The sequence below is a fragment of the Pan troglodytes genome, chromosome X (assembly GCF_028858775.2).
Source record: "Pan troglodytes isolate AG18354 chromosome X, NHGRI_mPanTro3-v2.0_pri, whole genome shotgun sequence".
Taxonomy (NCBI): domain Eukaryota; kingdom Metazoa; phylum Chordata; class Mammalia; order Primates; family Hominidae; genus Pan; species Pan troglodytes.
The window spans coordinates 103,250,426-103,273,413 of NC_072421.2; the positions used below are offsets into that span (position 1 = coordinate 103,250,426).

General features: G+C 36.0%; 1 protein-coding gene across 1 annotated transcript in view; it reads left to right on the forward strand.

The window, feature by feature from the left end:
- Positions 1-22,988, forward strand: part of IL1RAPL2 (interleukin 1 receptor accessory protein like 2) — a 569,253-nt gene that overhangs the window by 527,029 nt on the left and 19,236 nt on the right. The window contains exons 6-7 of the mRNA XM_001139071.5: positions 14,075-14,220; positions 22,508-22,651. Of these exons, the coding sequence (XP_001139071.4) occupies positions 14,075-14,220; positions 22,508-22,651 (290 nt within the window). The remainder of the gene's footprint in view (positions 1-14,074; positions 14,221-22,507; positions 22,652-22,988) is intronic.

Consider the following 22,988-nt stretch of genomic DNA (forward strand, 5'->3'; position numbering starts at 1 on the left):
GGACTGAAAGAGTGAAAATCAGTGTGGACTGAGAATAAGCAGCCCTGCTATTAATCAGGCTGGGAGGACAGACAGATAAAGCCAGCTGCAAAGTTAGCAGAAAACACTGTTTCTCCCAAGGTCATGCAGCAGTTGTAAAATGCCATAATGACCCCCTCCTCCTTTGAGTGACTACTGCTTTCTTACCAGTGATGCCCCAAACCTGCTTTGCTGCTTACATTAACTACCAGGGATACCCAACTGCTAAGCTATCCTTGCCCCATAAGAGAACCCAGTCCCTAGTTAACCCCCATTTTTTCCAATCCTGCCTCAGAAACTCCAACCAATCCAGGATTTACCCCTGCTTCCCTAAAACCTCATCAGAATCTTTCACTGTAAATGTAAACATTACAAAACTTTCTTCCTTCCTTCAATCAAGGATTAATCCATAGTTCCTCTAGAATGCCCCTCCCTCAATGCATTGAGCCAATAAATCTGATTTTGTCAGACTCTGGGCATGATGCTGGACTTGGAGTAATAATGCTTTAATGGCGGGGGGGAGCAAATAACACCAAGAAAGAGATCTTGTTTAATTGAACATTTTAATTTTTTTAAACATACCTCCCATCCTTAATTTTATCAATCATCATTCCTGGACAATGATTACTCATACTCAGGATAATGACCCAGAAACTCTGCAAGATACCTAGCCATCAAAGGAGGACTCAGAATAGTTCAAGGGACCATTTACGATGAATGAAAATTGGTCTTAGACATTTTATAATTATTTACCTCAATTAAGAAACCAACAGGACTTTCTATTTAAATTTCAGGTGAACAGAAAATTCAATTAGCCAGAATTTCCATCCCTGAGCAATTCCACTAACCAAGATTTCACTAAAATTTCATTGCATTTGTGTTCTTATCTGAATGTTATGTTATCATTCCCTTCAGCATTGCTTATTTTAGTTTATGATCTTTAGGACAGCAGGGAGCACCTACATGTAAATATTAGTACAATGTCTGGTAGAGCAGATTGCTGTTTACAAATAAGTACTTTTTGATAATGAGGACAGCAGAAGTGCTAGTAGTGATATTGATGATATGGGCAGATATTGAAGAGTATAAACTCTCTGGTGGCAGTTCAACATCTTTATAAAAAATTCAAAGTAGCATGTCCCCTGGAAGAAACCGGAAAGTAATTTGGAATCTGCCTGCTAATAAAGTATTTACTTGTTTACTTTCTCCTTTTATTGCCTTAGTTAAATTTATTAGAGGAAGTCAATAATGAGAAATAATGCACAGTAGTTTGAGACGGTATTTGTTTATTAATACTTCCCAGCTTACCACATTGCCAGGCATATATAACTTTTAAAACATCTGTTTAATGGCATTGAATTGTACTAAAATGTGTTAATATAGTGTCTTGCTAGCATTACACACACACTGTAATTTTTAGAGCAGATTTAAGTTCACAACAAAATTGAGTGGAAAGTACAGAGTTCCCATATTACCCACAAGACTCCCCCCACTATCAATGTCCAGCACCACAGTGGTGCATTTGTTGTAATCCATGAACCTATATTGACACATCCTGATCACCCAACATCTATAGTTTACATTTAGATTTCACTCCTAATGTTGTACCATCTATGGGTTTCAACAGATGTATGATGACATGTATCCACCATTACAGTATCATACAGATGAGTTTCACTGCCCTAAAAATCTTCTGTGTTCCACTTTATTTATCTCTCCCTCTCCCAAAACTCCTGGCAACTCCTTATCTTTTTACTGTCTCCGAAATGTTGCCTTCTCCGAAATTTCAATAGTTGAAACCACACAGTATATAGCCTTTTCAGAGTGGCTTCTTTCACTTAGTAATATGCATTTAAGGTTCCTACATGTCTTTTCATGACAAAATACTTTAAAAAATGCATTCATTTATTCAATGTGCCTTTGTTGAGTTTTCTTAATGCTACCAGCACCATGCTAGTTGCTAGTGGTACAAAAATTAAAGCTACAGCACACCCTAAACAAGTAGTTCCAGTAAAACACCTTTTGAAGAGGCAAAGGAGATTTATTTATTTAATAAGCTTTATTTTTCACAAATAGCTTTAGGGTTACAAAGAAGTTAACAGATAAGAGGATACATTTTTTTTTTGAAGAGTTGAGCAGAAAGTACAGAGAACTCTCATATAGCCCCTTTGCCTCTCCCAGTTTCCCATTTTGTTAATGTCTTGACTTAGTGTGGCACATTTATTACAATTAATGAAACACTATACATTATTGTTAAAGTCCATGGTTGACAGTAGAGTTCATTCTTTGTGTTATACAGTTCTATGGTTTTTGACAAATGTAAAATATCATGTATCCACCATTACTGTATCATACAGAATAGTTTCACTGTCCTAAATATCCCAGAGCTTTGTCTATTCATCTCTCCCTTTCTCCTCAAAAACTCTTGGTAACCAATGATCTTTTTAGTCTTTATAGTCTTTATAGTTTTGCCTTTTCCAAAATGTCATACGTTTGGAATCCTACAGTATGTAGCCTTTTCAGACTGACTTCTTTCACTTAGTATATGCATTTAAGGTTTTTCCATGTAGTTCTGTGGCTTGATGGTTAATTTCTTTTTATCAATGAATAATATTTTATTGTGTGGATGTACCACAATTGTTTACCCGTTTACCTACTGATTGACATATTGGTTATTTCCAAGTTTTGGCAATTATGAATGAAGCTGCTATAAACACTTGTGCAAGTTTTCGTGTAGCTATAAAAAGTATGATTAATGCATCATACTGTAAGACAATGTTTAGCTTTTTAAGTAACTGCCAAAATATCTTTCAAAGTGGCTGTACCATTTTGCATTCCCACCAGCAATGGATGATAATTTCTATTGCTTCACATCCTTGCCAAAATTTGATGTTGTCAGTAATACTGGGTTTCAGTCATTCTAATAGGTGTGTAGTGTATGTCATTGTCTAAATTTAAAATTCCCTAATGACATATGACATTGAGCATATATTCAGATGCTTATTTGTTATCTGTGTATCTTCTTTGATTAGGTGTCTGTTCAGAACTTTTGCCCATTTTTAAATTAGGTTGTTAGTTTTTTTATGGTTGAGTTTTAAGAGGTTTTTGTGAATTCCATGTAGAAGTTTCTTAATCGGTATATGTTTTGCATATATTTTCTCCCATTTTATGGCTTAGCTATTTATTCTTTCAACTGTTTTTTCACAAAACAGATGTTTATAATTTTAATAAAGTCCAACTTATCAATTGTTTTTTTCATGGACTACATTTTTGTCGTTGTGTCTAAAATTTTATCAGCAAACACACAAATGAGAAAGAGAAAGAACACAAATATTACCAGTACAGAAAACAGAAAACCACCAAACCACAATATAAAAAAGCAAGAGACAAAGGAAGGAAGGAAGGACGGAAGGAAGGAAGGAAGGAAGGAGGGAGGGAGGGAGGGAGGGAAGGAAGGAAGGAAATACAAAACAACCAGAAAGTAATTACAAGATGACAGGAATAAGTCCTTACATATTAATAATAACCTTGAATGTAAACAAATTAAATATCCCACTTAAAAGATATAGATTGGCTGAATGAATTTTAAAAGTAACCTAAATATATTCTGCCTAAAAGAAACACATTTCACCTGTAGAGACACATATAGACTAAAAGTAAAGGGATGGAAAAAAATATTCCATGGAAAAGGAAATGAACAGTAAGCAAAAGTGGCTACATGTATATCAGATAAAACAGACTTTAAGTCAAAAACAGTAAAAAGAGACAAAGAAGGTCATTATATAATGATAAAGTGATCAATTTGGTAAGGGATATAGCAATGGCAAACATTTGTGCACCTAACACAGGAGCACCCAGATATATAAAGCAAATATTTTTAGATCTAAAAGGAGAGATAGACATCAATAAAATAATATCTGGGGACTTCAGCACTCCACTCTCAAAAATAAATAAATTATCTAGACAGAAAACAACAAAGAAACGTTAGATTTAAACTGCACCTTAGACCTAGTGGATCTAATAGACAATTGCAGAATGTTTCATCCAGCAGCTGCAGAATATACATTCTTCTCATCAGCACATCAACATTCTCAAGAATAGACCATATGTTAGGACACAAAACAAGTCTCAACAAATTTTTTAAAATTGAAATCATATCAAGTATCTTCTCAGACCACAATGGACTAAAACTAGAAATCAATAACAAGAGGAGCTTTGAAATCTGTAGGAATACATGGAAATTAATCAACATGTCCCTGCACAATGACTGAGTCAATGAAGAAATTAAGAAATAAATTTAAAAAGTCTAGAAACAACAAATGAAAATGGAAACAAAACATACCAAAACCTGTGGGATACAGCAAAAGCATTACTTGTTTATAGGTATAAATTTGTAGTAAATACAGTTAAAAGTTTATGCTTACATCAAAAAGTAGAAAGATTTGAAACAAACCACCTAACAATGCACCTCAAGGAACTGGAAAAGCAAGAACAAGCCAAACCCCAAATTAGTAGAACGAAAGAGTAGAGATCAGAGTAGAACTAAACAAAATAGACACTCAAAAACTACAAAGGATCAACAAAATGAAAAGTTATTTTGAAAAAATAAACAAATTTGATAAACCACTAGCTAGACTAACCAAGAATAAAAGAAAGAATACCCAAATAAACAAAATTAGAGATGAAAAAGGAGACATTACAACTGATACCACAGAAATACAAAAGATTATCAGAAACTACTATGAACAACTATGTACTAATGAACCCGAAAACCTAGGGGAAATGGATAAACTCATGGATAAATATAACCTACCACGATTGAATAAAAAAGAAAGTGAACCCGAACAGACCAATAGCAAGTAATGAGATTGAATCAGTAATGTCTCCCAACAAAGAAAACAGTATAAAGACTTCTTAAAAAAACAAAAAGAGAAGTACCATATGATCCATCAATCCCACTACTGGGTATTTATCTAAAGAAAATGAAATTAGTATCTCAAAGGCATACCTGAACCCCCATGTTTATTGAAGCACTATTGACAATAGCAATAATATGGAATCAACCTAAGTGTCCATCAATGAGTGAATGGATAAAGAAAATGTAGTATATTTGCACAGTGGAATCCTATTCTGCCATAAAAAGAATGAAATTATGTCATTTGCAGCAACATGGATGGAACTCGAAGTCATTATGTTAAGTGAAATAAGCCCTGTACTCACTTATATGTAGGAAGTAAAAAAAATTGATTTCATGAAGGTAGAGATTAGAATGATGATTACCAGAGCCTGGGAAGGATGTGAGTGTGGGGCTTGGGGGAGGAAGAGAGGTTGGTTAATGGAAACAAACATATAGTTAGATAGAAGGAATAAGTTCTGATGTTCAGTAGTAGAGAAGGGTGACTGTAGTTAACAACAATGAATTATATGTTTCAAAATAGCTGAAAGTGAGGACTTGAAATATTCTCAACACACTGAAATGATAAATGCTCAAGGTGATGGATATCCTAAATACCCTCAGTTGATTATTGCACATTCTGTATATGTAACAAAATATTAAATGTACAACATAAATTAAAAATATTATGTATTAATAGAAAATAAAGTGATTATTGATATAGCTGGTTAAACATTTACTATATTTATAACGGTTTTTTTATTCATTGCTCTTATTATTTGTTTCCTTTTTTGTTCTCCATGCTTTTTCTGCCTTCTCTGGTTTTAATTGAGCATTTTATATTATTCTATTTTTTCTTCTCTCTTAGCATGTTATATGGTTTGCTTCTTTGTACTCACCAAATCTCATGTGGAATTGTAATCCCCATTGTTGGAGGTGGGGCTGGTGGGAGGTGATTGGATCATGGGAGTGGTCCTTCATGAATGGCTTAGCACCATCCCTTTTGTGCTGTTCTCATGATAGTGAGTGAGTTATTGTGAGATCTGGTTGTTTAAAGTGTGTAGTGTGCACCTCCCCACCCCTCTCTTCCTCCTACTCCTGCTATGTGAGGATGCCTTGCTCTGTGTTTGCCATTCCCTGTGAGTAAAAGCTGCCTGAGGGCTCCCCAGAAGCAGATGCTTCTGTACAGCCTGTGGAACAGTGAGCCAATAAAACTTTTCTTATTAATTTTACCCAGTCTCTGATATTTCTTTATAACAATGTGAGAATGAACTCAAACAGCATCTCAATTATATTTTCAAATTTTTAATTGTATCTCTAGAGTTTGCAAAATACATTTCTAACTAATCTAAGTCCACTTCCAAATAACACTATACCATGTCACAAGTAGTGCTGGTGCATGATAATGGAGTATTTCCAATTCCACCATTTTTTAACATTTCTGTCATTAATTTGCCTATTTATAAGCTATAATTACCAAATACATGATTGCTATTATTTTGAACAAACTGTTGCCTGTTAGATACGGAATAAGAATAATAAAATAAAATATTTTATTTTGATTTATCCCTGCTCTAACACTATTCTTTATGTGGATCCAAATTTCTGATATATATCACTTTCATTTTCTCTGAAAATCTTTTAACAGTTTTTCCAACACAGGTTGACTGGTGACAAATTCCCTGTTTTAGTTTGTCTGAGAAAGTCTTTATTTATCCATCACTCTTGAAGGATAATTTAACTGAATATCACATTCTAGGTTTGTAATTGTTTTATTTCAACACTTTAAATATTTCACCCCACTCTCTTCTTGCTTGCATGATTTTTACAGAGAAGTCTGATGAATTTCCTATTCTTGTTTATCTATAGGTGTGGTGGGTATTTCTTTTTACCCCTCTGGCTTCTTTCGAGATTTTGTCTTTAATTTTATGCAGTTAGAAAATGATATGCCTAGGTGTAGGTTTTTTGGTATTTATTCTGCTTTGTGTTCTTGGAGCTTCCTTCATTTGTAGTTTGGTGTCTGTTAATAATTTTAGAAAATTTTCCAAGCTTATTAATTAAATATTTCTACTGTTCCTTTCTTTTATTTCTGGTATTTATTATATGCATATTACTTCTTTTGTAATTGTTCCTAAACTCTTGGACACTTTTTACATTATTTTTTGTCCTTTTTTCTCTTTGAATTTCAGTTTAGGAGGTTTCTATTGACATATCTTCAAATGCATTGATTCTTTCGTTGGCTGTCAACATATTTTGATTTCTAGAGTTTCCTTTTGATTTTTTTCTTAGAGTTTCCATCTCTGGTTACCTTACTAATTTGTTGATATATGTTGTCCACTTTTTTCATTGGAGCCCTTAATATATTAATCATAGTTATCTTATATTTCCAGTTTGGTAATTTCAAAATCTCTGCCATATCTGAGTCTGGTTCTGAATGTTTGCTTTGTCTCTTCAAACTGTGGGGATTTTTTGTTTTGTTTTGCTTTGCTTTGCTTTTTAATATGCCTTGTTACTTTTTTGTTGAAAGCCAGATATGATGTATTGGGTAAAAGTAACTGAAGTAAATAGGCTTTTAATGTGAGATTTTATGTTTATCTGACTAAAAGTTAGACTGTGTTTACTCTTTGGTATAGCTATAGGTGTCAGAGGCTGAAATTGCCTCTAGTGTTTTTGTTCTTGTCTCCACTGTCTTGTTTGAATTTTCCTCGAGATTACTTCTTAAATAGGGCCTGAGCTTTGCAGGTTTTTTTTTTCAAATAAAATCCCTTATTATTATACAGGAGCCTGATTGATGTTGTGGAAAATATTTCAAAATTCTATGATGTCACTGCCTTTAGTGAGCTTGTGCCCCTGGTATGTTACCTTCATAAGTGTTTCTTAGCTTCCCCCATCCCTTTAGGTGAGAGGAAAGCTAGAGTAGTCATTTCCCTTCTCCCAGGTGGGCTAGGCTTTGGTAAAACCTAAGTAGTTTAGGTCATGATAAAGTGGTTTCCCTTGAGAGCAAGCTTTAAAAAAAAGAAAAGAAAAGAAACAGGATCTTGCTCTGTCACCCAGGCTGGTGTACGGTGGCACAATCATAGCTCACTGCAAACTCTAACTCCAAGGTTCAAGTGATTCTCCCACCTCAGCCTCACTGGGAATACAGGTGCACACCATCAAGCCTGGCTAATTTTTTAAAATTATTATTTGTAGATATGGGGTCTTGCTATGTTTCCCAGGCTGGTCTTGAACTCCTGGCCTCAAGTGATCCTCTAGCCTTGGCCTCCCAAGGCCTAGAATTATAGGCATGAACCACTACATTGAGTCAACAAGCATTTTTAAAAGGAGGACAAAGTGCTCTGGGCTCATTTTAAAATGGTCACTTTTCCCTTTCCCCCTGCCAGAAGCATAAGGGAACCTTTTTCCAACCTTCACAGTAAGAACTTAGTAGCGCTTATGTAGGCAAAACTCACAAAATTGTGGGGTCCCCCTAAATATAGGTCTCATGGTGTTTTTAACTCTCAAGATAGTTCATGGTGGGTCTCCAGGAATTTATCTATTACATTATAAGTGTTTGTGGTGGTACTGGCTTTGCTCCTGGGGATCTCATTCCAGTATGCTGTGATTCTCTGCATTTGCCTTTCTCTCAACTTTCTGGGGCAGAAGTTTGCCCTGTGACTTGTTATTTGAGGGATTTAAGAAAAGTTGATAATTTTCAGTTTGTTCACTTTTTTCTTTTTGTGAGAATGAGAGGAACAATTTCCAAACTCTTTATAGTATTAATTTGTACTAATAGTACCAATCTAAATAAAATTTTGGAATATAGTGATGTCTGTCACCTGAACTGGTTACTTTCTATTGTACCAGTGTTCACTGCTACTATAACTTGCCTTTAATGTTAATATTTAGACCCCTCTGGTTACTACCCCTCCCTCACTTGCCATGGATGCATGCATATGTGCAAACTCATCAAGTTGTATATATTAAATAAGTGAGTTTTTTGTATATCTATTGTTTCAATAATCAGTTTAAAATGTATGTGGTTCTTACCCTCCCACATAATATCAATACTTGGAATGAGATACTTCTAAGGTCATATGAAATATATCCCAGGATTCCTCCCTTATAACCTCTACTCTGAAACCAGTCTCTTTAATACCTCTCTTTCACACATTCTGCAAAAACCTACTCTTGTCTTCTATTCTGGAAAACCCTCCCTTCTTTTCATTTAGTGAGAATTTTCTTAAGCATTTTTTGGATAACTTAGTCAACAGACATACTGTTGTAAGCATGAGTATACCACCCTGCTTTGCCTTATTCTTTCTGTAATTTTCTGCAACTGTGTACATCGTGTCTCCTCATTTAAATTTTAAAGTTTAATGGAAGAAGGGACCACATCTTTTAATGTTTCTATTTCTTGTATGCCAAATATATAGCCCAGAGCCAGGCACTTACTAAATATTGGAAAAGAATCATTTATGGATTGTTATACTCTTCACAGAATTAGAAAAAACTATTTAAAAATATATATGGAATCAAAAAAGAGTCCGAATAGTCAAGGCAATCCTAAGCAAAAAGAACAAAGCCCGAGACATCACATTACCTGACTTCAAACTATACTACAAGAATATAGTAGCCAAAATAGCATGGTACTGGTACAAAAACAGACACATAGACCAATGGAACATAATAAGCAATGCCACCAATCAACAACCATCTGATCTTTGACAAAGTTGACAAAAACAAGCAATGAGGAAAGGACTCCCTATTAAATAAATGGTGCTGGGATTATTGGGTAGCCATACACGGAAGATTGAAACTGGACTCCTTACACCATATACAAAGATCAACTCAAGATGAATTAAATACTTAAGTGTAAAACCAAAAACTATAAAAATCCTGAAAGACAACCTAGGAAATAGCATTATAGACATAGAATCTGGCAAGGATTTCATGACAAAGATGCCAAAAGCAATTGCAACAAAAACAGAATTCGAAAAATGGGACTAATTCAATGAAGGAGCTTCTGCACAGAAAAAAAAAAAAAACTATCAACAGAGTAAACAGACAACCTACAGAATGGGAGAAAATATTTGCAAACTATATATCTGACAAAGGACTAATATCCAGAATCCATAAGGAACTTAAAAAAATTAAAAACAAAAAAAAACTCCATAAAAAAGTGGGCAAAGAACATGAACAGACACTTTTCCAAAGAAGACATACATGCAGCCAAACAAGCATATGTAAAAATGCTCAACATCACTAAGCATTAGAGAAATGATAATCAAAACCACAACAAGATACCATCTCACACCATTCAGAATGGCCATTATTAAAAAGTCAAAAAATAGCAGATGTTGGTGAGGTTGCAGAGAAAGGAGAGTGCTTGTACACTGCTGGTGGGAATGTAAATTAGTTCAGTCATTGTGGAAAGCAGTTTGGCAATTTCTCAAACAACTTAAAAGAGAATTATCGTTCAACTCAGTAATCTCATTATTGGATTATTGGGTATATACCCAAGGGAATATAAATTGTTCTACCATAAAGATGCATGCATGGCTATGTTCACCACAGCAATATTCACAATAGCAAAGACATGGAATCAACTTAAATGCCCATCAGTGGTAGACTGGATAAAGAAAATGTGCTACATATACACCATGGAATAGTACACAGCAATAAAAAAGAATGAGATCATGTTCTTTGCAGCAACATGGATGGAGCTGGAAGCCATTATCCTAAGTGAACTAACACAGGAACAGAAAACCAAATACCACATGTTCTCACTTATAAGTGGGAGCTAAATATTGAGTACATTTGAACACAAAGAAGGAAACAACAAACACCAGGGCCTACTTGAGAGTCTCGGAGGGTGGCAGGAGGGTACTATGCTTATTACCTAGGTAATAAAATAATCTGTACACCAAACCCCTGTGACAGGCAATTTATAAAACAAACCTGCACATGTACCCCTGAACCTAAAATTAAAATTAAAAATAATATATTTGCTAGAAAATTATGACTGCTCTGTTGAGTGATTTGTAGTCATAAACACCATTTTGATCTTTAATTCCAAAAAACACAAGTCACCTAGGTTTTTCAGGAGCTGATAATTAAGACACCTCATATATATTAATAGATGAACCAAGGATCATTTTTCAAATCCTCTCTCCAGATTCTTTCTGCAGCCTGTGAAGAGCTGTTTTTGGAAACTGCATTAGAAGAAGGAAAGGCTTGGTTTGGAAGAACAGGATCAGCTTTCCACCCTGTGCCTGGCAGAGGCTATGGCTGCCCTCCATGTGAAGCTTCAAATTAAACTGAAGTTGTGGTGCCTACGCAGCTTCTGGAACTACAGGGGGTTCTTCCACAGCAGGTTACACAGAGCTAAAATAATTGAGTGTGGTGTTGTTTACCAACATCAGGGAGAAAAACAGCAAAAGTCAATATAAACCATGAAAGTAGTAAATTCCCAATTTTGTCTTGGTTAGGTACATGTTGGGAGAGAAGAGAAAAAGAGAAACTACAACTTTAGTCAGGAAAAATAAAAACAATTTATAGAAAAACTAACCATAAGATGTGGTCTCCCAAATGCAGTTAAAAAAATTCTTATACTTGTCTGGTTCTGCGATGGTACATAAATGTAAAGGGCTTGAGATTTTAGTATGAGAGACTCAGATTTTAGAAACTCCATTCCACCAACCCAACTTTAAGCCCTTCCTGCTCTCAAATGGGAAGCTGAAGAGGTTAAGCCAAGCCAATCTTAAATGTCAGTAAATGTAAATACACATATTTTTGGAGTAGCTAAAATACAATCTACCTTCAGATAATGAAATGTTTGTGTTTAATAACATACCTTTACATATGCATAGTGCTATTTACTTTTCAAATCACTTTAACCCATTTTACCCTTACAACAAAGTTAAAGTACATATGGTAGTTATTTTACAGTTTCAAGATGAGTTAAATTAAGGCACCATTGAGTTAATGATTTTGTAAAGACCAAGCCTGAGCTTGTTGTAATTGGGAGGCGGGTACTTAGAGCCCAGTTTTTTTCTGAGCAGTCATGTTTCCAATTTTATGCTGAGTGCCAGTAAGTCATAGGGATATTCCCTGCATTTATAACCAGGTGTCCAAAAAGAAGATGAGAATTACTTCTGCTTCTCCAATTTCCCATCTAAAATATTTCATGATTGAAAAATATATGTATTTAAGAACCTACTCCGGAGCTAAACTGCAGGGTTGTCACCATGTAGACCCATGATTTGCTCCTTCTTTGGCCAAAGGCAAGAGAAAGAAAAGAAAAGTTGACAGGGTACCCATTTTCATCTCACCCAGAAGGTAGCTGGTCGTTGTTGAGAGTATAACTCTCCAAAGAAACAGGAGGCGCACTCTTCAGGAAATAACCCAAGCAATTCAGCCCCTCTGCAAAGAACATCTGTTCCTGGCCATACAAGATCCTTTGCAGCTTTAAAAAAAGCAAGGCTAGGAGAAAATGTTGCAGAGGGCTTCTCCTGTGAGGGCAGAAAGCAGAGGGACAGATGGGGAGCAGTGTCTGGAGAAATCAGGGTCATGGGGGTGTTAGCATTATTGGGGGATTAGGGCTCAGAGCACATTACTGCATTGGACAAAAGCCAGGAGAAAAGCAGAGAGTAGGCTTCTTACTAATGTATGGAGATAGAAGGCCACTAAAAATCTTCAATTTGCTTCTCATAAGGCAACCATATTCAAGGCCCCCTTCTTTACACCTTTACCTCACTACTGTCAAAACTCTAACCTCTACCACAAAACCTATACTCCTACAGATTTTTTCCCTTAATGCCATGATGCAAAAATCCAATTAGTTTCCATGATCTTAGTTTAGAGCATGGAACCCAGTGTTTCCTCCTTTTCACCATACAAGCCATGTTGACTTTATTTATCAAAGCCTAGTGGCATGTTAATATTTCTTTTTTTTTAATGCCAGAAATGTTTTACGATTTATTTATTTATTTATTTATTATACTTTAAGTTTTAGGGTACATGTGCACATTGTGCAGGTTAGTTACATATGTATACATGTGCCATGCTGCTGCGCTGCACCCACTAACTCGTCATCTAGCATTAGGTATATCTCCCAATGCTATCCCTCCCCCCTCCCCCCACCCCACAACAGTCCCCAGAGTGTGATATTCCCCTTCCTGTGTCCATGTGATCTCATTGTTCAATTCCTACCTATGAGTGAGAATATGCAGTGTTTGGTTTTTTGTTCTTGCGATAGTTTACTGAGAATGATGATTTCCAGTTTCATCCATGTCCCTACAAAGGACGTGAACTCATCATTTTTTATGGCTGCATAGTATTCCATGGTGTATATGTGCCACATTTTCTTAATCCAGTCTATCATTGTTGGACATTTGGGTTGGATCCAAGTCTTTGCTATTGTGAATAATGCCGCAATAAACATAAGTGTGCATGTGTCTTTATAGCAGCATGATTTATAGTCATTTGGGTATATACCCAGTAATGGGATGGCTGGGTCAAATGGTATTTCTAGTTCTAGATCCCTGAGGAATCGCCACACTGACTTCCACAATGGTTGAACTAGTTTACAGTCCCACCAACAGTGTAAAAGTGTTCCTATTTCTCCACATCCTCTTCAGCACATGTTGTTTCCTGACTTTTTAATGATTGCCATTCTAACTGGTGTGAGATGGTATCTCATTGTGGTTTTGATTTGCATTTCTCTGATGGCCAGTGATGATGGGCATTTTTTCATGTGTTTTAGCTAGCAGAAGGCAAGAAATAACTAAAATCAGAGCAGAACTGAAGGAAATAGAGATACAAAAAACCCTTCAAAAAATTAATGAATCCAGGAGCTGGTTTTTTTGAAAGGATCAACAAAATTGATAGACCGCTAGCAAGACTAATAAAGAAAAAAAGAGAGAAGAATCAAATAGACGCAATAATATTTCTTTTTGCCAAGTGAATTATTCACTTCTTTTCTTTTCCATCTTATCTTCATGTCAAGAGCCACTTTTTGTGTTTTCTTGTAGAAGGTCCCACCCACACATACACCCAGCCAGGATTCTCCACGCCCATCATCAGAGACCTGTGTGAGCTGTGTGACCATCTGTAGTCTTTGCATGGCTGCTTTCTCCCCAAATCAAGCCAATTCAGCCAAGAATACCGTCTTTATTTCAGGCTTCTCAAAGAGCATCTTGGAGAAAAAGAAGTTGAATTGGCACTCATCTTTGACTCAGTTGTGGAAGCTGACCTGGCGAATTATACCTGCCATGTTGAAAACCGAAATGGACGGAAACATGCCAGTGTTTTGCTGCGTAAAAAGGGTATTTATTTTTATAACTATAACTATGGTTTGCTTAGCTATCAACAACTATTGAAGTTAGAGATATTTCCTGGCTTTATTTTATCATGTAGTGTAAACCTTTATTAACCATTTTGTCTTTTTAAGGAAAGATATTTCTCTTGCTCTGCATATTAGCATAAAATACCTATGATCTTCAATACCATTAGGAAGTGGATAAATGAAATGAAGTATTGTCATATGTTAAATCCAGTGATATAAATTGTACCTTAGTTATAAGTGTTACATAAAATTTGATATATATTTGACATTCAATATTTTCTCCATATTTTGCCTTCTTATATCTTATATTGCTTAAATGAAATGCAAGAGATTTTATTATTGGATGAGAAACACAGTTGCTTTTTTATTCCCTGACTAAAAAATAAAAAAATAATAATCCCATATAATATTCTTACAATTGTTATCATAAAAATTATAAACCATATTTTATGATATGACCTGGTATTAAGAGATCTTTATCAGGTGCATATATTTCTAAATATTTTGGCATCCCTTTCTCAAGTTGGTTCCAGACGGGGTGGAAATTGTATATAATGAACAAAGAAAAGAAACTCTAAATTTACATATAAAGGAGATAAAAAACAGATATACGAACAACAAACAATCTCAGCAGCTAGAGTAGCTTCTGAATTGGCTCTTACCTTGCTATGACTTTTGATTGCTACAAAAGGCTAAATACTTTCTGTATATGTACATCTGGCAAAGGCTTTGCAAATGTAGCAGAACAAATGTTCTCAATCAGTGTTCTTGTTGCCTAGGTTTTAGAGCAATAATAGAACAGATTCAATCAGCAAGGTCACTTAGTTGTACTTCCTGGCCAGGATGGAATTTATATTTTCCAGCCAGCCCTAATACTTGACAATGACCAGCAGCTCTTGAAGAAGCAGAGAGGAATCATTATTCTGAAAATAATGTGTTTATATCTCTAGCACCACTTCGTACTCCATTAGACTTGATTCTATCTTAAAATAAAGGCATATTTAAGTGTAAAGAAGTCTAAAAGAGAAAGTAAAGTCAGAAGACCCAGATTCAGGAGATCCTGGTTCAGTAGGACTGACTTGTCTTATTAGACTCCCTAAACCTTAGTTTTCTTATCTTTAAAATAGGATTAATAATACCTACCTTGCAGAGTCACTTTGAGGTTCAAATAATAATGATATAATGGGTGTGAAATATGCCATGACCAAACAGTCTTTATTATTATACTGAACTTGGATAATTTATCCTAGGTAACCACTTAGGAACCACATGAAGGGCAGGTATTGATCATGCCCAAACACCTTGTGGCAAGGATCACTTTGTTTCTGTTCATCTCAGTCTTATTTCGGGCTTAGAGATCCTCCAATCAGAGCCTGCTGCTATACCTCTGTATCCTCAGAGATATCAACTTGAGCAGTGTCTAGCTAGTAATAAGCACTTAGAACCCATTCTGGTCAAATAAATGGCTAATTTTTTCTTTTATTAATGAAGACTTAGCTATAGCCAGCACTATGATAGGTGCTGGGGAATAGAATGCTGAATAAGATAGACATACCCAGGTCTTCTTGGAGCTTATACTCTTTGGAGGAGTGAGAATGCAAAGAAAGACCAAGATTAAACATTTTTTAAAATTCCGCAAAAGATACATAGTGTTATAATTAAAAACCTGCTATGAGGAAAAATAATGGGGGGTGTCTTATCAATCAGCCCATGTGGACAGAAATAACCTTATTTGAGTTTTAAAATAAATCCATTTCTCTTTAATAAGTAAAGCAACACAAGGCAGCCCCTAAAAATTTCTAAAAATTTGACACTACAAACCAAGACACACTGTAATACTCTGCTACCACCCAAGGCTTCTACAAGAAAACTGGTCTAAATCATGTTAACTGACAATGTTAATTCTCATCTTCCAAATATTTAAATATTGGAGTTCCCCAGGGTTCAGGTCCCCTCTTCTCACTCATTCAGTAGGTGATTTCATTCTATCTCCATCTCATGGTTTTGCTTACCACTTATATGCTAACAACTCCCAAATTTATATCTAGCCTGGACTTCTCACCTGTATACTCAATTGCCTACTAAACAACTCTTCTTAGAGATCTAGCAGGCATATCAAATTTAGCTTGTCCCAAACAGGATTCCTAATTTCTCCTGCCTACAAACCTGATCCTCCAGTCCCCTTCTCCATCTCCATGACCATTGTTCTAGTTGCTCATGCCAAAATCTTTGGAGTCATTCTTCACTTTCTCTTTTTTCTACTCACATCCTATATCTACTCCACTAGCAAATCCCATGGCTTAACTTTCAAGGCCTATTTAGACTCTGAACACTTTTCCCACCTTCACTACCCACATCCTCTTCTGAGCCACCAGCACCAATTACCTGGATCATGGTAACAGCCTAACTGGTCTCCCTGCTTCCACCCTTTTCCTCTCACAGTCTATTCTTATCACAACAGTCAGAAGGATCATTTAAATATGTAAGTAAGGTCATGTTATTCCCCTGATCAGAACCCTCCATTCACAGTTCCTTCCCTTTCCACTAAGAATGAAATCCCAAATCTTTACCATGTCCTATAAGGCACTACACAATCTGTTCTTACATCTGATCTCATTTTCTACCACAATTTTCCTCATACATTATAACACTAGCCTGCTTTCTGTTTCTCATGTTCACCAAACACAGTCCTGCCTCAGGTCCTTTGCACTTGCTGTTTCATCTGTCTGGAACACTCTTGCCTCCAGCTGTCTCCATGACTCCCTCCTTCCCTTCATACAGATTTCTACTTAAATGTTACCTTCTTCATAGGTATTTTCTGTCCATCCTATATAAAATGATATTACCTTTCATTTTCTTTTTCTTCTAACCTGTCTCTACTTATTTTCGCTTTGTCTATTACTATTGGATATTATATTACATATTTGTTTGCTTCTTGTTTTCTTCCCCCCCACTAAAATATGGAATACTGGAGAACAGGAACTTTTCTTGCTGTATTTACTGCTGTATCTCTAGTGCATAAAACATAATAAGTGCTCAAAACTATTTCTTGAATGAAAATTCTCCTCATAGAGGACAAGCACAATCAGGTGAGCAATAGATAACAGGGATTGATAAAAAGAAGATTTGATCTGTGATTTTGTCATGACTAATATCTTCCCTGGATTAGCTAAATGCATTTTTTCTTTTCAAGTATTGTTTACTTTCCAGGGATCGCAAACTCAAAAGACCTCAGGTCCCAGGAAAATACTGAATTTTTTAAGAAGAGGGCTGGATATTAGACAAAATCAAAACATAGACCAGAGAAAACATGCCTTGCTTTAAAAGGGCAACAACTACTTTGTTCTATAAGATTACTGCTGTTTTTGCTGGAATATATGCCCAGGGATATGAGAGCTTTGAAGTTTTCAAGTGAAGCTGAAAGACTGGATATGATGTCTTTTAATTTTTAAATATTAGTATTCATTTTTGAAACATTGTGTGATCCAACAAAACTAATTTTTTGGCCCATAGTATACCAGTTTGTACTCTCCGTTCTAGGTAGCAGTTAAATGATTTCATTGTGCTTTACAAAAGTATGCAGTTAATCTTCCCTCACTTGGTCTCCTTAGGAGCTTCTGACAATATAGTGGAAACCCAAGAAAGAGCAAGAATCCTTATGGAACTGTCATAATTTTTTTAAGTCAGAACAAGCTCTGGCTTGTTTTGAGAAACTTAAGATATTTCCTTTGGAGTTGGACCTTTTAAGCTTTATCACATCATAGCCTGGCCTCATTGGCAGTAGTATTCCTACCTGGAATACTAGTATGGCTTGTTTTATGGAACAATAACTTCTTGATGAGCTGTAAGTCAAAAATTTAAAATGCCTTAAGTGATCATTATGGAGAAGAAACATGATGCATCCTTTCATTAAGTGAAAAGGGCTTTTGTAAAATGAAAACTCACATCTAATATATCCAATTAACAGGATCAAGTTTTGTAACCTATCCATCTTCTTACCTATCTGTCTTCTGTCTGCACCTACCACTTCCTTATTCTCAGGTGAACAATTTGCCAGTAAGTGCAACTAGCATTTCAGTAAGAAGTTCATCCTAAATTTTTTCTTTGGTGAGCCAAGAGTCTGAACTTAGGTTCAAGAAATTCTGATAATTATTTCTGTTTCTCTGCACATAATTCCTTTCTCATAAAACAGGGGCATATCATTGAATCTCTCTCTCTTCATTCTCAGTGCTGCTGCTTCACTCTGTCCCACCATACCTGAATAGAAAACTTTCTAAGCCTGCTCAGGATGCTATAACAAAACACCTTAGACTGGGTAATTTTTAAACATTACAAATTTAGTGCTCACAGTCCTAGAGGCTGGGATGTCCAAGATCAAGGCACCAGCAGATTCATGTCTGGTAGGGGCCTATTCCTCATTTTTGTCTGAGATATCAGAATGGCCTTCACCATTCATATTTCTACTAACATTCTGATCACGACTATTTAGGCAATCTCTAAGATGACTGAGGAATTCTCTACAGCTCTCTTCTTCCAAGCCCTCACCAGAATTGCCCTTAAGGCTCTTTTCATGGCAATATACCTCAAATCTCTTCTACCCTCTATCCATTACCCAGTTCCAAAGCTGGTTCCACAACTTTAGGTATTTGTTACAGCAGCACCCCACTTCTCAGTACCAATTTCTGTCTTAGTCCATTTGGGCTGCTATAACAAGATACCTTAGACTGGATAGTATATAAACAACAGAAATTGATTGTTCACAGTTCTGGAGGCTAGGAAGACCAAGATCAAGGTACTAACAGATTTGGTATCTGGTAAGGACCCATTTTGCATAGATGGCACTTTCTTTGTGTCCTCACATGGCAGTAGCAGCAAACAGGTTTCCTCAGGCATCTCTTATAACAGGCCCCATTTATGAAAGTTCTACCCTCATGATCTAATCACCTCTCACATGCTTCCCTCGTTTTTTATTTTTTATTTTTTTAGAAACAGGGCAGGGTCTCAGTCTGTTGCCCAGGCTGAAATGCAGTGGCTCAATCATAGCACACTGCAGCCTCAAACTCCTGAGCCCAAGTAATTCTCCCACCTCAGCCTCCAGAGTAGCTGGGACTACAGACACACCACCATGCCCGACTAATTGTTTAAATTTTTTGTAGAGACAGGGCTTCACTTTGTTGACCTGGTTGGTCACAAACTCCTGGCTTCAAGCGACCCTCCTGCCCCGGCCTCCCCAAGTGTTGGGATTACAGGCTTGAGCCACTGTGTCTGGCCAGGCCTCCCTCTTATATAATCACCTTGGGGGTTAGGTTACAACATATGCATTTTGAACAAACATTCAGACCATGACAGAAGCCCTCAGGTGGGATCTCCTAACCTGCTTCCCAACTTGTGAGTCAGAGTAGCAAGCTCAAACATTCCCTGCATTCCCTCTCTCCAGTCCCTTGGCTTCAGTTGCTATTTGTCCCATTCTATAATATCTGATCTTTGTGTTCACAGTGAAGAAATAGGTGGGTTCAAACTAAGAAGGTAAAAAGAGCTACACATGTACTTTGGGTGCCTAGAAAAAGTTACAAGCCCATAAATATTTGCTGTTCTTGCTACAGCTCTCTTTGTGAAGCATATACAAGACACAGCCCAACTAAAATGACTTTCCAATTTTTAGTCAGTAAATGTCCCTAGAAGTATAGATCCTGCTGAGATTGAAAATTGCAATTGAAAATAGAAGACAAAAGAAAATCCAGGTGTCATTAGGGTGATGGCAATTCTGCCCTCTGATTATAGGATAGATGTTTCCCTTTTGATGTGACTGCCTGGGCTGAATCAAAGAATCTGGTTGAGTCTCTGGGCCTAGGTTCACAGTTTTCAACTTAAACAGCCATCATTACATAATATCTTTCAAAGACATTTTTATAAAATGGACCTCAAAATCACAAAGGTACTTTGTTCACCATGGTTTTCTTCCATAAATTTACTGCTGAAAAAATGTCTGCTACTTGAGAGCACAAATTGTTCCTGCTGCTGAAGTTTTCCATCTACCTAATAGCAACTCTACTCTGTAAATAACATAGAAATTGCTGAAAAACTTCCCATTCCACGACTTTTAAAACATTTGAAAGCTCTTCTGACCAGAGAGAGAGACAGAAAGACCAAAAAATGTATAGCATAAAGTGAACATCTTAAAACAGGAAAAACCTTTTGAATCAAGTCAATTAATGCCCCAAGATGAAAGAGAAGTCAGTTTTCAGAGTAACAAAGAAAACTGTATTGCTCTATTTAAAATTGGCTTTTAATAATGTATAATTGATGGTGTATATAAGATGGTGAGAAAACAAGTAAAAATTGTGATTTGCAGCCCACAGAGATTTCTTAAGAAAGCCTGCTTTATCCCCAACATAGGCAGAGGCAGAGGAAGGTAGTGGTTCCTGGAGAGCCACGTTTTACATAGAGGGCAGGAAGCATTGCTAATTATGTGGTGAAATTTTTTTTTTTTACCTGAAATTTTGTGGCTTAGTTTTTTAAAAGACCACCTCCTGCAGCAGGCATGACAGACACAGATTCCAATTTCCTACCCCTATTCATTGTGTGTGCCCTCACAATATTCCTTGTTGGCATATTTTGTCCTTCACAGCAGCCCCACTCTCTTCCTTTTTCTATCCTTCCCCCTCTCTCCATACTCAAAAAGAGTGACATTTATTTGTGTTTCTTACATTTCCATTCTATGACTCTCCTGATTGGCTGTTCTCTCTCTCTCTCTCTCTCTCTCTGTGTGTGTGTGTGTGTGTGTGTGTGTGTGTGTATATATATGTGTGTGTGTGTATATATATATATATACACACACACATATATATACACACACATATATACACATATATATATACACACATATATATATATTCTTTTTTATAAAATATAACCTACTAAATGGATCTTAATTGTTATATTGAGCCTGGGTAATTTCTCTTAAGCAATAATCCTGTATAGAGATAAGGGACATTCCTAGAGAAAGGTTGACAGTCTGGCTTTCAAGAGTGACAGACTGTCAATGGTCAGCAATTTGATTTTGACAGTGCCCCAGAATTGATCCATCCAGGAAGACTGACTGATGCCAACTAAACTCACAAGGAACTGATGTACAAACTAGATTGTCTCTCTCTTTTCCAGTTTCCAGTTACATGGTAAGCTGAATTAGTAATAAAATAGTCACTTGGTAATTATGTAATTACGTTAAAGGGAGGTTAGGTAATCTTGTAGGTAATTTTATCTAATTATAATGAGACCGATAATGTCCCTGTGGAAAATACGTCTCTGGTCTGATGTCTCTCAGATTCAGTATTTTTCCTATGGACATTGCTGAACTCACATTCTAAATTCTCCTCTGACTTCCCATTTTCTCTAAATTTCATGATACCATACCGTCTTTTGATGATACACTCTTTATATTTATTAATATCACTGATTAACTACAGGTTAAGTCACTGTTCCCTGAGCCTTGGAGACATTATGTCTTCTTCCATTATATTTTGATTTAATTGTTCCAATGCTCAGAGTTCTAGGGATGCCCCCCTGGAGCAGCCTAAGTCTGCTATCAGGTAGGCTGGTGTTGGCTGAAGAGGCCAAGTGATTAGCCTGGATTTCTCATTCTGTTTTAGCTCCATTGGGTATATTATATCACATATATATTACAGTCATTTATTCAAATAAGTAGGGGAAATGGATAAGCTAATTTTACCTGCTTACCTTATATTGGATTATGTTCTACTGGGGTTAAATGAAACAGTTAAATCCTGCAAACTCATTAGATTTTATTTGATTCTGAAAGTAATTTTATGATGTTGTTCTGCAAAAGAATAGGGCCTGTGGCCTGAGAAGTACTAGATGGTAATCTTGCTAAACCAATAAGATAATTAAACAGAAATAAGAAAATATTGGCCTTGGACCCAGAATAAAGTAGCTTTAATAGTTCCCTGAAATACATTTAGAGCAAAAGCATATATGTGACATCTTAGATGCATTCAAAACGAATTGAGAGCAACTATTCCTTTTCAGATAGACTTACCACTTTTAATAGTAAATTAATCAAATTTTAAATAGTTTATTTTACAAAAATTTGATTCATACAAATGTATCAAGAGCAAAGCTACTGCATTAAGCAAGAATTTTCTGGAAAGGAAAACAGAATGTTAGTACATCTTATATACTAGAAATATGGGAAGATCCCAAGTGTTGCTGATTTAATTACCTTTTCCTGTTTATTCTGTTCACTCCAGATTTAATCTACAAAATTGAGCTTGCAGGGGGCCTGGGAGCAATCTTCCTCCTCCTTGTACTGCTGGTGGTCATTTACAAATGCTACAACATTGAATTGATGCTCTTCTACAGGCAGCACTTTGGAGCTGATGAAACTAATGATGGTAAGCTGTCTTCTATTGTTCAAATTCCATTAAATGGCATGCATTTGTGATTATGTAAGAGAACTTCCCTATTTTTAGAAAGTACAAGCTGAAATATTTAGGGGTAAAGGGCTATGGCAAGTTACTTACCTTTAAATAGTTTAGAAGACTTACCAAGAAAAAGAGAAAAGAGGAGAATATATTGACAATAGGTAAATCTGAGTAAATGCTATGTATGTTTTTTGAAATAGTTTTATTTTAATAATATTCCTATACATTTGACTTTATTTCCAATAAAAAGTTTAACAATGAGATATTAGTTGCTCAGGAGATAAAACAATTGCTGTCAAATCCCTCC